This window comes from Dromaius novaehollandiae, chromosome 2 (genome assembly GCF_036370855.1).
Source record: "Dromaius novaehollandiae isolate bDroNov1 chromosome 2, bDroNov1.hap1, whole genome shotgun sequence".
Lineage (NCBI taxonomy): Eukaryota > Metazoa > Chordata > Aves > Casuariiformes > Dromaiidae > Dromaius > Dromaius novaehollandiae.
This window is the reverse complement of record NC_088099.1, coordinates 36,530,598-36,545,780: the sequence shown is the minus strand read 5'-3', so window position 1 is coordinate 36,545,780 and position 15,183 is coordinate 36,530,598. Positions and strand designations below refer to the sequence as shown.

Genomic DNA, 15,183 nt, shown 5'->3' with positions numbered 1-15,183 from the left:
AGGTGTGGGAAGTGAGTTGGGTTGTCCATGGGCAAAGGTCAGAAGGCTCAGCTTTGATTGTAAACAACTGCAAGATAGATAAGCTTGCCTTACTGCTCAGACAAGTTACCTTGTTTAATAACAAATAAACTCGCTTGCTTTGTGTAGATTAGGATAAATTGTATTAGTGTTATTTGGTTTCTTCAGATAGGAAGAGACAACTTTACCTTTGTACTGAGGTGGAGCAGGGCTCTGTCCTGTGTAGGTGGGTTCCTCTCACCATGGCATTGATCCTCTGCTCATGCTGTAGTTTCTGTGTGCAGGTGTCCCAAAGCTGCCTTTGAAATCTCTGAATTTAGAGAAATTAGATGAGATGTCTTTGCTCTAATAAAATAGCCACCAGATAGTGGTGACTCACACCAGTCACAGTGACTCTAGATTTCTGTCTTATAGTTTTGCAGCATGCCTTATGCTGATCAGGCTGCGCACCCCTCCTCCGCCGCACTGAGCTGGGACTTACAACCCACTCAAACCCTGGGGATGGGACTCGCACCCGTCCCCCTGGTACGCCTTACGGTGGCCAGCCCGCGTACCCCCCTGCCTGATACGCCTTACGGTGGCCAGCCCGCGTACCCCTTCAGTGCACTGTTACCAGACCAGAAATTAGAATTTAGGTGGGAATTTAAGACTCACCTTCCCGGTGCCTCTCGTTGCCGAAAGATCCCAGGTGAACTCACCCGATGGCGCCAGATGATCGTTTGGAGATGAGAGGCCCTGACAGTGGTCGCCTAGGGTCCCATCTGGGGTGCCAAACTGTTATGGAAATCAGGCTTGTCGGCCACCATAACAGGGCTCGACCCTAGGTTCCCGCAAGTAAAGTTCAGAGCCAAATCAAAGCAAATTAAATTGTAATCATGCGCGTGCCATAATTACAGCTCAAGCTGGGTGCCTCCTAAGAGGGACCCTAACATAAACAAATCCTGGGCAATTATAGTTTTTTCAACTTACATTTCCCACCCCTCACGTGGTAGTTAGACCAATAGTAATTTTTTGGTCTGGGGTCTCCTGCTTCTCATTGGGTCTCATTGTCATTCTGAGGTAAGCTGTTTTTCTCCTTATTTTTGTTTTTTGCAGTCTCTGCTGACGGTTGTACCTCTGTTTTTGTGGGGTCTTACTGTTGTGTCTCAAGGTCCTGAGGAGGAGGTGATTCTAAATCATAACAATTAACACTGCCCCAGCAGTGAGCTAAGGCTTTGTCCCTCAAGGTCCTAATGCCCTGCACTGGTCTTATTTCAAAGCCTTGACACCCTCCCTTTCGGAGTGTGAGACGCAGGAATGCAGACTGCTTGTAACTTCCTTATCTTCCTAGCTTGAACCAGCTCTGAGGCTCTTTTCTTACTGGACTAAGTAAAAGTTCATTATTTTATCTAAGTGCGGCCTAAGGCTTCAGCAAATTTAGCTACTCATGCTAAGCAAGTTTTATAGAAGTTGTGCTAAGCGGCTACCTCTAGACAGTTTCAGTTTGCTGTTCTTTAACAGAGCTCTCAAGTGAGGTTTTTTTAAGTTCAAGTCATGTGTGCCAGCTTTGGATCTGATTATGCATGCTCAGAGGCCTAGCCTGTGAGCGCCCGCCTGAGATCTTGTGTTTGCAATAAATACGTGTTTTAAGACTGCTCCTGTCTACCCTTTTCCCACTAAATTGGTTAAAACCATAAGGGAACAGAAACTCTGCAAGCAGGATTAACTCTAAAGTAGTAACTGTGATAGTGCTTTTTTCACTTGGGCAAATATATGATGCCTCTCCAAACTTCAATTAACAAATCCTCAGACCACCAAGAGTTGGGCATCTTAAATAGTGAAGGCATGTAAGTTAGATAGCCTCAGCTGAGTCCACAGTCAAAGCGTGTAATTTGATCTTAGAAAGTTCCCGGGTTTCATCCTTTGCCCAAACTGTCTATCTAACAGAAGCATTGCTTGGTGAATGCACCCTGAGTCTTCCCTGTTCCTCCGCAGTCAGTCATGGCAGCCTGTGGTCCTCGCTGAGCATGAAGCGTCCTGGCCTGGGCAGTATCAAAGCTGATTGCTAACTGAAATGTTGTAATATGACTGTTTTGAGACTGGGGGATGCTAACTGCAGAACAGAGAAAGAGAGAGAGTGGAGATGAATTGCATGCGAAGGCTGCTCTTTGCAGTTTGGGAGCTGTCTCCCACGTGATGCTTCTACTGAACTCCAGCTGTTTTGTTAAATTTACTTTCCAGTTAAGAAAAAAAATCTCTAGTCTTTGGCAATTACCTTGTAAAAATAATCTGAGACTTTGATTTCTCACAGGTTTATAGAAATTATCACTTACCCTTCGGGGGGAAAAAGAGAATGGAGTTGGGGAACACTTTCACTTATGTGCCCAGTAGTTAGGCACTTTCAGGGTTTTTTGTTGTTTTTTTGTTTGTTTTCCCCTCCTACTGAAATTCAATTAAGTTCAGGTCTTCAGCATAAGACACAGTTTACCTGCGCTAACTGGCCACAGGCAGGAATCCAGCTGCACTCCGGAAGGAAGGAATGTGTCAGGTCTTGGCTTGGGGATTAAAGGCAGCTTAGGCATTAGAAATGGAAAAATACCGACAGCATCCACTGATCTGCCTGGTATTCTCTATATGATCAGTGAAATGACTTTGATGACTTCTTGTCAGAAAGCTAAGCCTTTCCTGCTGTTTAAATATTCCTTTTCTTAACTGTGCTGAGTAACTCTAACCCTAACTTATTTCATCTTCCTTGAAGCATTACACCCTCACGCTCATGCCGTCATTAGTTATACTGCATCGTACCACATACCAGCGTTAGCTCTTCCCATCTTCCTTCTTGAATCATTCATTGCCATGTTATTGTTGTGCTCTGAGTTCCTTTCAATTTATTTAAAATGCCAAGAGCCCACACCAAGCAATAAATCTCAGGTTGCGTATAAAGCTTTACATTACTCTTGTCTCTAATGATTCAAAATTCTGTAATGAACTCGAAGGAGACTAAAGAAAGATCATTAGTTTTTATAGATTTATTGTGGATGCACATGCTAGTACTGCTTAGAGTGACTGTATTTCAGGAGCTGAATTTAAGAAATCTGACCTTTCAGAATGGGAAACATGTATACTTGTAGTTGATTTCAAGCTCTGAAAAGAAGGTCCTCTGTTTCCAGAAAAGGAAGCTGTCGTTGGAAGCTTTGCACTTTGGTAAATATTTGATTCTTAAAAAGCTCTTGTTTATCATTGTTTTCTCTTCTTTTTAGCCCTCTGGGTCTAGTCCAGGTTCTGATGATGCAAAAGAGAAGACTGGCTTTTGGGGAGCTGGAACTGGACAGCTGAGATTTCTGTTGTCTCCAGAGCTGAGATCTGGCCAGTATTACTGATGATAACTGCTCTGAGACTGGATGTTGGCTTGGGTGGACTGTGGAGTCTCACCCAGGCCTGGCCGTGCTTCTCACCCAGGTGCCTTCCGTGACGAGTCAATTCGCTCTCTTTGGATTTTGCATAATTATGTTTGTGTGGTTTGACTTTCATTCTCACCTCTCTCTCTCTCTCTTCCTTCCTCCGCTATTTTTTTCCTCTAATGCAGCAATCTTACTTTTGTCTAACCTTTTTGGACTTCAGTAACAGAGCAAGTTTGATGAGGCTGCAGGAATTGGAAATGTCGTCTCCCCTCTCCTTGTGTAGGGGAGGGTGCTGGAGCAATGCCGTATAGCCTACGTAGCTGCGCAGAGTTTCCCACTAGCTGTGCTGCAGTACCGGTGCCTCTGCATTCTGTCTTTATGCTCTTGTACCAAAATAAATAAGTTGATCACAGGGAATAGCTGGGTAGAACAGCATCAAAAGGTGTGGCAGAGTGATGGTAAAGAGATACCATGGTGTGTGTTTAAGTAACTTTGTTTCATTGACTCAGTCTAGCCTGGTAACCACACCACAGATCAGAGATGGGAGCTGCTTGGGCTCAGCTCTGTAAACAGAGGAGGAAAATCCCTGGGAACTCAAGAGTTGAATTTTTTGTTGCACGCAGTGGCCTGAATTATTGAACTCTTGCCTCCATTTGCCCTCAAAAAAATCACCTCTCTGCCCTTCTTCATCCTTCCATTGTGTATACTTTGAAGATGTGTGTGCTGTTCTTTCCATCCCTTAACAGGACTGGTACCTGGCCATTGGAATAAAATTCGTTTGCTAATAAGCAAGCAGGCCCAGTTGCTGTGTGAAGGCAGAATTACTTTTCAGCACTGCTAGCACTGCGGGAACAGTTGGATTTGGAAAGGAGGGGTGGGCTTTGTAGGACTCCCATGAGAAAATCATTTGGGAGAGAGTCACTGTGTTATAGCAGTTATAGCTGTTGCCTGCTTCACTCGAACCTCTAGCATTTCTCAAACAAGTGATAAATTTCCTTAAGAAGTGATAAAATTGCTGAAGTGCTGAGGTTTTTCTAAATTTTGTTAATTTAAGGGGCTCTAGGTGAGGGGATAATAGCTCTGAGGGGATACATGAACTGTGACACTTGTCTGCATCTGCACTGTTCTTCATGGGTAAAGACTGAATTTTTATACTGTCACTAAAGAGCAGGCAGCAATTTTGGTGCAAGTTGCTTATGTCAAGAGATACTTTACTGTTTTAGTTTACTTTACAATATGAGGAAAGCTTGAAGTTTGGTCTTTGCAAGATATTCTTCTGCTAAACACAGCTTGTTCTCCAGTAGGAACACTGTGATGACTGACAACATTAGATGTGCAACAAAATGAATCAAAAACGAGTCTCACAAAAGGTACACACAACTGGTTTTCAAGATCTGAATTCTAAGATTTAGTGTGTGGGTGTGTAACACTGGGAAGCAAATGAGATTTTGAAAACTATTGTTTTGTCCATTTGCAACATGGAGATTTCTGTAGCCTTAATTCTGTAGGTACAGCTGTAGGGACATGCATTAAGCGCAACAGTGTACATTTTGGGCCAGTATGAAATGTCTGCATTACATAGATACGCAAGGAGCTCAGTGCAAAAGTAAGTTTTTTCTTTTCAGCATGACCCAGGGCAGCTCAGCAGTCTTCCTCCTAAGCTGAAAATAGGGTCTCTTGACTTAGTCCTGTGTTTCAGCCATTAGAGATGTGTCCTCTAATTGAAAAAACTGACTTTCTTCATAACGGCAGGCATTTTGTGTATGAGAGTGCCATGTTCTAGCCGTAAGTAAGAGGAAGGAGATGTGTTCTGGGCTACAGCTGCTACCTGAAAAACCAGATGCAAACAAAGATGCAAACTTCATGGTGTTCATGGACTTAAGTCAGCCCTGATAACTGGAGGAGGATGTCTGCTGGCTTTTCTCTTGCTTTTTGCAGGGTAGCGACACTGCCTTGGTGTTGTTTCAGCTGAGTTTTGTGCAGCTTTCATCCAGCTACCAATCCTGGACGCAGTGCTGGGCAGAAGCTGTAGTTTGTCTGCCCATCGCTATTGGGAGATAAAGGTGGTGGAAGGTGGTGGTGGTATGTTGGAGATGTAGCACAGCTTTACTTGATCCAGGGTGATAGGAAAGGGTGGCTATTGCTTGTGCTTGCTGTCCAGTGTCTCTGACTGTCAGAGCGGCCACTCCAGGCTTCTCCTGTGACTTTGCAAAGAAAGGACGAGGAGCTGCGCCCACCTGCTTTGCAACTGTGCTATGGGCAGCAATAAAATCTTAGGGCTGGCCAGTGGTATTAGCAGTGGGGATGCGATGAAGGCTTTAATTCCTCCTATTAGGAGAATGTTGCTGTAATACAGAAGTTCCAGAGTTTATTCCTATCCACGCTTAATATCTGAATTAAGGTCAAAGAAATCCAAGGACTGTCTGTCACATCAGCTTTTTTGGAGATTTCTGTTGAAGCTCAAGAAGTTAAGAAGCACAAAGTATTACATGATCTAGTGGGAGACAACCAATAATAAAAACCTGGGTATTGTCTTTGTGCCTTTTAGAAATGCAACTGAAACTGGTATTTCTTAATTGCAGCTTGTTTTCCAGGTCATCGGTTCAACTTCTTGAGTATGTAATTCTCCCAGATAGATGGGCTTTGTGGATGTCTGACATGATCTGCATGCCTTCAAATATGTTTTTTCCTTCAGGCTTGGCACTTTGGAACCAATGCTTTCTGGAGCCTGAGTTGTGCAACATTAAAGTTTGAATTATGTCCAAATTTCAACTGTTATCAAGAAACGTCAAGTTTGCTCAGTGATAATTGCATCCAGACTTCCTGAAGTGTAACAATGGAAGTAGGCAGATCTTTCAGTTTGTGGAAACTTCTAAAGAAATGCTGAATCCTTAGCAGGCACAGACTCCTTAGATATGTGTTTCTGTGGTGGACAATATCAGATCTTCCAGGTACTAATTCTAAGTTTCACACAAGGGCGCAATATCTATTAGGACCTTAACCAGTGTCTGCTAGGTTGTCCGTAATCTCTTCGTTCAGTCTCCTTATGACTAGGTGGCCCTTAAGCTACTATTTGCTTTTCATGTGCCTTGTGTTTTATCAAGCTTTTTCTGCCAGCAAGGTCAGTTTTTACTGTTAATGGCTCTGTGAGCCTGAGACAAGCTGTGGAGGTATGAGTTATGTTTTGCCCTGCCCTGTGCACCAGCAGTGTAAATAAGCACAGTAAATTCTTCTTCAAAAACGTCTTTACTGTCATTATCAAGGCCTTGAAGTATTCAGGTTTAACTTTCTATCAGGTGAAATCTGAATGCTTAGGCCCAGGCTTTGCAGTTTTCCTGGGAGAAGTAATGGGGGGAGAATAAAACTGAGTAAGCCTGAGACTTGTGTTAATGGAGTGACTTTTTGTTGCTGTGGATTTTTTTTTGTCTGCTCTTTGCTTGTCTGCAAATACGAAGCTCCTGTAATTGAAGATTGCATCCCTGTTGCGGTGTCGGGGATTTGTCAGCCCCACGTTATTTTTAGCTAGTTGTTTAGGATAACCTTCCCATGGCTGCTGAGTCAGTGTCATTGAGGACCCACAGGTGGTTAGTACCTCTTCTGACAGAACCTTGCTGTTGTTTTTTATCGGTTTCCTTTAAGAAAAAAAAGTGTTTTTATTAGGGTAACAAATTCTGTTCTGAAATATAATGTGTCCTTGTTAACAATTGCATATCATTCTTTTTAGTACTCATCCAATAAGGAAGAGGTCTGCAAAGCAAGACAGATAGATAACTGCTGCTCTCTCTCTCTTCCTCCTCAACCCCCCCTACTCCAAAACAACAAAAAAAGAAACTAAAAAGCCCTCAACAAACTATATTGACTTGCAGCGTATTTTTAGGCGATCTCCGGCGGGTTGGAGGCAGAGTTCTTTGTGCTCTGGCTAATCAATCGCACAGCCTTTGATTGACGGGAGGTAATTTCGTTGCGGGTCAGCTGCTGTTGTGAGCCCGTGGGGTGCAGCAGCAGGATGTCCAGGCTGAATTAGAGGTGTGTATTGACTGTGGAGCTGTGTGGTGTTTCAGGGGTTGGTTCTGAGCCATTGACTGGCTGAAGTAATTAACAACAGTTCCTCTCTGAGGAACAAGCACTTTTTTTTTTTCTTTCTTTTTTTGCCAGTTCCCCATATCGCTAAGGATAGTTTCTCTGTTTTGGTGGGAAAACAAAGAAAAAAACCTAAGCTTTTCATTTCTTTTTTTATTTTGTTCTCATTCCCCCCCCCCCTTTTTTTGACAATACTTTGACATTTATAATTTTTTTTTTATATTCTTCAAGAAAATATTGGAGTACTTCAGAAGTGTGTGAAAAAGGATTTCTGTTTGTTTTCCTGCCACCCCCGAGGTTCAGTAAGCAATTGGAGCGGGTTGGCCCTGGTGCCATAGTATTGCTTGTAAGCAAAAATGAACCATACTCCTGCTATTTGCATGTGGCTTTAGGGTTTTATAAAGCTGAATTGAGTTGTGGTTGGTAGCTTAAACCACGAGTTCTTTTGGGGGTTTTGTTTGGTTTGGTTTGGTTTTTTTTCCTGTCTGTTCACCCAAGAGTGAGTTTTCCAGCACAGCATTGGAACTTGGGTAGCTCAACTCTGCTGGACCTGACCAGGGAAACTCGTTGCAGCTCAGTAACAAAAGCTGATTTCCTCCAATGAACACTGCTGTCTTATTTCTTCTTATGTTAATGAGCTCTTATTTTATTAGACATAAATGCCAACTGTCATGTCTTGTTCGTTTATATGTTTTAATGTTGGAGAAGTGCTTCCAAAAGAAGAGAACAAAAGATGTGATTTAGTTCTGAAGTTGGGCAGCAGGGTGGGCAAAAGTGGTACCCAGCACTATTGTGATGGAGGCCAGGGCAATGTTTTTTTGTCTAGCCTGATGTTTTGATTATTCTCTGGGAATGGATCCAGAAGTACAAGTTATTAAAAACTTCTTCTTTCCTTTCTCTCTCTCTCGGCAGCATGGGAGTTTCAGGAACTACTTAGAAGTGTCTAGTTGAAAGATAGTATTGAGAAATCAACACATTTCCTGCTGTTCCCTTTTTCCCTTGACTTAGAAAGGAGTCTCTTGACCTTTGTTTCTCAAGATAGTTTGACCAGCCTTTTGGTGGGGAGAGAAGATGTGTAAGATGAGACAGCTGTGGTGACTTTTGGAAAGAGTGAAGAGGTGACTGGAGAGTGATAGGAGGAATTGAGGGGTAGTGGACTGAAAAGCTGGTTTTGGAAAAGAGAGAGCCAGTGATAACATTGCTAGCAAAACTACTGAACATGGCATATGGCATTTCGTGAACATACTGCCAAGGTTTAGCTGAGAGCCTCTGAGTCCAACTACGTGTTGGATAAGACGTGTAATTACCAGCAAGCAGGGGTTGTGGTGTGCAACATCCAGGACTGTCCACAGTATCTTACCTATTCAAACAGATTCCTTTTTCTGAGTGAATTGCTCTTGAATCTTTGGCGGGGGTCTTATTTATGGTGATTCTTTAATTATAGAAATGTTGGAATTCCTGGGAGAGAAGTAACTGAGAAATACAACTTTGTTTTTCAGGCTGGCAGCCTCGATGGTTTCTTCTCTGTGGTGGTATCTTGTCCTATTATGATTCTCAGGAAGATGCCTGGAAGGGTTGTAAGGGAAGCATCCAAATGGCCGTGTGTGAAATTCAAGGTAACTAAGATACAGTAGCACTCTATGAACAAATTTTGTCCAATAAGTGTATGTTGCATTTGAGATGAGACTTAGGTCACAAGAGCTATCTGGTGTCTTCATTTCTTTCTTATGTATTTATAGTAACTCAGTAACTTGATCTGTATGCAAGATTTTATTCTATAGTATTTTGAAAATGTTACAAGAACTGCAGGTCTCCAATGTAATGGATATAATTCTACGTGGAAGCGTGTCATTATTCTTCATCCATGGTAAAAGGGCACATAGCTTCAAATGGCTTCCTAGGCACAAGTTAAAGTTAGAAATGTGAGTAATGAACTTCAGTACTGGACCTGCTTACTCCTGATGGTTTACTTGGCATGACTTTGAGGTTTGGTTTTGGGCAGGGAAACTGAAAGAGAGGCTTGCCAAAAGAGAATGCCCTTTTGGTAAAGAATCACAGATGGTGAAGTACTATCCACAAAATTGCCTTTCACAGCTTTTTGTCCCTCACCTGTTATGTATGTGTGTCCTGTCTATTCCCTAACTCAGTTTAAGGGTTGCAGAATGGCCGTGGGGGAAGTTTGGGGCTGTAGATTCCTGCTCTTCTGTTATTATTTGACTTGCCATGTACGTATTTGTTGGGATATTCATTTAGGCTGGGATGGCTGAGGGGGAGGAAGTGTGTGCCATGCTTATTAGGAGGGGTCTGGCCTGAAATCTGTGGTGCCTCCAGTTCATCCCGCAGATAACACACGAATGGACCTGATCATCCCAGGGGAACAATACTTCTATCTGAAGGCAAGAAATGCAGTTGAGAGGCAAAAGTGGCTGGTTGCACTAGGAACTGCCAAAGCCTGTCTGACAGACAGCAGGATGCGGAAGGAAAAAGGCAAGAACTTGCTTTTACTGCTCACATACTATTTACTTTTTATTCTCCCATCCTTACCCTAGGATGTGCATGCAAGGATGACAAAATCTGTACTTGAACTGTGTCCAACCTGTGCTGCAAGTCTTCAATGCCACTAAAAGCCAAGCCACATGAGGACTCTAGCTGGAAATGTCAGCCATTAACACTCAGTGCAGAAATTTGAAAACTGGCTTTTCCTTAAAATATGCTATGTATAAATCATCTGAAAACTGTGGGCTGATAGCCTGCCTGAGTACAAGGAATGACTAGCTCCAGGCTATGGGTTCCTGGGATGCAGGCTGTTTCTGTTTGTGTGTGGAGGCAAGTTTTCTCCACCTCTCCGTCTGTCTGCTGACCTACTGCCTTATACTAGTGTCTTGTTCCTCTTTAGCTTTCCAGTCTCTCAGACCTTTCTAACTGGGCTGTCAGTGCCCTTCAAAGACAATTAAAGTAAAGGTTTGCAATTGATGTTAGATGTGCATACTAGTCTTCAGAAAGTAAAATCTGATCTTGGTCAAGCTATAAACATTAATAAATTAATCTCTTGGCTTTTACCAACAGTATCCACTTTCACAAAGAAAAGGCCTCTTGCTTACAAACTTGGTGTTTTTCATGAGTCACGCTGTGAGACCTTATGCCTTAGCCAGGTACAACCTCAACGCAATGGCTACGTGGAAGATGGTAAAGATAAAATGATTGTTAGTAAATTGGTGATCCTCAGGAAGTGCTTGGGGGACAGTCTTCCTCTTACCTTTCCCTGAAGTGAGGAATAGCTTCTCTCTTGCTAGCTGTACCATGTGTCTTCACTAGGCTGTGCAAATGCCAGTTCAAACTGACTCTCAGCAGGAGATGCTAGTGTAGGGTCCTAAATAAAATGCGGATCTGATCCACAATGCCTACATGAAGTCACAAAGAAAACAAAATTATATCTATGAGTTGACATGCGGTAGTACAGGGTAAGAAGCTGCTGATATGTTTGCAGAACTAAATCATATTAGTCTTGTTAAGATATACATTATTTCATGGCATTAATAATTCTTTGACTCTAATGTCTAAAAATTACTTCTGAAAAATCTCAGATTGACTATTAGTCATAAGTTATCTGTAGTACTGTGCCCAATTCTGGGCCCCCCAGCACAAGAAAGACATGGACATACTGGAACAAGGCCAATAAAGGGCCACTAAGATAATTAAGGGGCTGGACATCTAATATATGGGGAGAGCCTGAGAAAACTTGGATTGTTTAGCCTGGAGAAGAGAAGGCTCTGGGGGGTTATTATCAGTGTGTATAAATATCCGATGGGAGGGTATAAAGAAGATGGAGTCAGATTCTCCTCAGTGGTATGCTATGAATGGACAAGAGCCAATAGGCACAAACTGAAATAGAAGAAATTCTGTTTAAACATGAGAGAAAACGTTTTTTACTGTGAGGGTCATTGAACGCTGGAACAGGTTGCCCAGGGAGGTTGTGGAGTCTTCATCCTTGGCAATACTCAAAACCCAATTACACACAATCCTGGGGCAACCTCTTCTAGCTGACCCTGCTGTGAACAGGGAAGTTGGATGAGAGGATCTCTAGAGGTCCCTTGCAACCTCAACTGTTCTGTAATTCTGTAATATATATTAAATGATTTTTGTCAGAAAGAACCTGTCTTTTCCCTCCTGTTATTTTCAACCAAGAACCTCAGTCATCTAATTCACAGTGTAATTGTTTGCACCTTAGATTTAGTGAAAACAAAAAATACTATATCTAGCAGTTTAGTTCTATTAAAAAGGCTTGTTGAGGTCAAATACACTGTACTTACTACTTTTCTTTGTTCTAAGTTTCTACGTTACATTTTAACTTTTGGAAAAGCCTAGCTGGAACATGCTATTCTGTCTGTGATAGCAAAAAAATTAAGCATGTTTTCACCTCTCATAAGTGGAATTAATGGCCAACCTAGATGAAGTCTGTGTCTTCTGAGCTGATAGAAAATGTTTTGAAATGGAGAAGTATTGATTGAATTAAGCTGGATAATACTGTTTCAGCAGCTCTCCAAAATCCTATACTGCAAGATGGGTAGAATAAATTTAACTCTTCTTTTGTTTCATTTTTAGAGTTCACTGAAAATACGGAAGCCTTGAAAACTAAAATGTCTGAGCTTAGACTGTACTGTAACCTCCTTGTTCAGCAAGTGCATAAAACTAAGGAAGCCAGCATTTCTGGTGTGTCAGAACCAGAGGTATAGCTCCGTTTTCTTCATGTAGACCAGTTCTGTGAAGTCTTGAGTATTTTGAACTCCTGATTAGCCAATGCAATACTCATTCATAGCTATTTAGTATTGTGCTGTCTTTCAGCTGAGGTCATGTGGGAAATAGCATACCTACACAATAGTTCTTGTTCAATGAAATAATACCGTATTGTTATAAAGAAAGGTAGCAAATAACTTTCTCTGGGTAGTAAGCAATGAGATGACCCTAGAGTTTGGAGATCTGGATGGTAACCTATCAATGTCTTCTATTTTAGTGTAGATCAGGTGTATATAGTGGATCAAAAAGACAAAAAATCTTTTGTGAAAAGATAGCTTGCAAGAGGTGCATGTTTACCTGCCCCTAATTAGATTGCTGTTCAGAATCATTAAAATCCTGCTTCTGGGGGAAAGAAAAGATCTTTTTCTCAACTGAAACCCTTAAAAGGTCAAGAGATAACACAGGCCTCAAAGAAGCAAGATTGAGAGGAAGAGCTGCTTTGTTAGCATCTGCAATAACTAGCAGTTACAGTTTCAAACCTTAAGAGAAAACAAGTTAGTTTTATGAATTTTTTGAGCAAAGAAGCATCATTTAAGAAGAGTCTCCTACTGTTAATGATCTGCCGTGTGATTTGGGAGTAAGTACGTGAAGAGGGAGGCCCTTCGCTTCCTAGAGAAGCCTGTGAGAAAGAAGGTGGGGGAGGTCCAGATGTCTCCAGGAAGAGAGACCTGTCCTCAAGTGCAGAACAGGCAGGCAGAGCACCTGAAGGTTAATCATCTGCATGTCTGAACTATCTCCCTAAAAATACCTGACAAACTCTTTACAGTGCATTAATGTGGTAGTGCAGACTGTGATAGTGTCCATGATGTCATGTATAAATGACTAAAAGGCTTTGTTAGAACTTGCAGCTTACAGATGTCAGCAACAAACCTATAACATGGTGTTTATCCAGCTCGTAGTTCACTGGTATGGGGGAAAACTCACGTTTCCTTATCTTGCAGCTATTTAACTATGAGGGTTTATTGCTAAAAGCATTTCAGCATCAATAACTGCACTTTGCAGAGATGAAGAATTTTGTGACAAGTGGTTCTTTATTCTGCTTGTTTGGTTGCAGTAATTTTTTGCTCATGAGTTCTTGAAATTACTGTATCTTCAGATCACTGTGTATTCATTTCACGTGCTTACTCTTCATTTCTCTTGTCAGTAGTGCCTTCTGCAATGCCACTGTTGAATACACCAAGGCTTGTATTTAATATACTTTTAATGCCAAAGATAAGCGATGTGAACAGACATTGCTGTTAAAATGCAAGGATACTGAGCTTGTTGTAGTGAGAGGCCAGCAAGAGCAATAATGCTGTGAGGGAGCATAGTCTCAGTAGTATGTGATGCCAGTTCTGTGTCACTTTGCATTTTAATTCAAGTGAAACAGGAATCATGGCTGTAGCAATAGTGGGCTTTGTCAATGATGGATGCTCCAAGTTAATCTCTTGTGGTGAGTCAACGTCTTCCGATTTCTTCCCACAGAGCGGGATTGATATGGGAGCTCTGTTGAAATCAACTTGTGACACCTTCCTGAAGACTCTTGAAGAATGTATGCAGATTGCAAATACTGCCTTTACTTCTGAATTATTACATCGGACTCCTCCTGGATCCCCACCTTTAGCAGTTTTCAGATCAAACAAGGCCTGTATCCTCTTCTCTAAGTCTTGACATGGAAAGTAAGAAGCCTTTTGGTAGGGTAGCATTTGTGGAAGTCGAGAATGAAATTTTCACCCATGCAGTAGCTAGTAGTCTTCCACTAGGCATGCTGTGTCTTGCAAGTGATGCAGGGCTTTGTTTGGTTGGTTTTTTGGGGCTTTTTTGATAAACAGTGACTAATCTCTAACTTCTGATGATAGGTGGAAGTTACTAGTCAGTAACTTTTAGGACCTGATCCAGCTGCAGACATTGTTGTTTCAAAATAGCCTGGCTATACGGCAAGCTGATCCATTGTGGGAGCTCATTGCAGTTATTATCTTCTTAAGTTATTGCAGTATCGTATCTGTGATGATATGCCAACAGGAGCTGGTGAGCTTATCTTTTCAGTGGCAAGGGCACTTTCTTGGATCCTGGAACCACAGCTGCAGATGCAACTCTAGCAAACAGCAGATTAAGGTGTACGCAGGAAGGTAGATGCTTCACGGTATCTGGGAAGTGTGAGTTTACTTCACCTTACCTGGAATCTGGCCTCATATTTCTTGACAAAGTCTTTTTATTTACTCATTTTTTTCCCCCTCTGAAATAAAAGATGTTGTGTATTTGGTGCTTCCCACCATCATTGCCTTAGTTTTGTTGACATGCTGTATGGAGTCTCCCTTGGCACTTGCTGGCTAGCTAGCTTCTGAAAGAAGTGTCTTTTAACAATACTTTAATGCTGTAACCGTGTAGCACTTTTTTTGTTTGTCTGTGTACAGCCTCCAGCTCAGACAAATAGTGAACATATGCTTAGCTCTTTCACTGGCTCTAGTTTGGATGTTACAAAATGTGAAGTTTAAGAAACATGATAGGCTGCACTTGGTTTAAAGAATATTTTTCCTCCTTATCTCACAGATAAAACACTCAGTCTTGTCCAGTCACATCACAACAGAAAGGTATAATAAAAGTCTTTATTGTCAATCTCTTTCTAATTTGCTTTTGGTAGTGTCTGTTCCTTCCATGTTTTTCTTTGTGATATTACCAATACTGGATACAGGCAAAACTGTATTGCTCTGAGCTGCAGACTTGGAAAAAGACACAGCAAAAGGGAGCTGGCTCAGCTCTGCCTCATATTTTTCCTTTCTCTGCCATTTCCCTCTTATTTTCCTCCTCCCCCACCATTGCTTTGGTGACCACCTGGTCACTCATCAGTCACCTCTCTCCCACTTCAGTGCTCTTTCCTGTATCTTTGGTTCCACTCCATATGCTCATAAAATAATTGCTAGAGAGCAAGCTG

At 42.0% G+C, this 15,183-nt stretch overlaps 1 protein-coding gene across 6 annotated transcripts in view; it reads left to right on the top strand.

Annotated features, from left to right (window-relative positions):
* Positions 1-15,183, top strand: part of PLEKHA8 (pleckstrin homology domain containing A8) — a 31,592-nt gene that overhangs the window by 3,090 nt on the left and 13,319 nt on the right. Inside the window, exons 1-7 of one of the 6 annotated variants that reach the window (XM_026103840.2) lie at positions 3,282-3,456; positions 8,978-9,094; positions 9,810-9,965; positions 10,545-10,664; positions 12,081-12,205; positions 13,737-13,895; positions 14,802-14,842. In XM_026103840.2, coding sequence (XP_025959625.2) covers positions 3,399-3,456; positions 8,978-9,094; positions 9,810-9,965; positions 10,545-10,664; positions 12,081-12,205; positions 13,737-13,895; positions 14,802-14,842 — 776 coding nt within the window. In that variant the 5' untranslated portion in view covers positions 3,282-3,398. Of the gene's footprint in view, positions 1-3,281; positions 3,457-8,977; positions 9,095-9,809; positions 9,966-10,544; positions 10,665-12,080; positions 12,206-13,736; positions 13,896-14,801; positions 14,843-15,183 lie in introns of those variants that run through there. The other 5 variants (XM_026103844.2, XM_064506248.1, XM_026103842.2 and 2 more) reach the window with 5 other exon arrangements.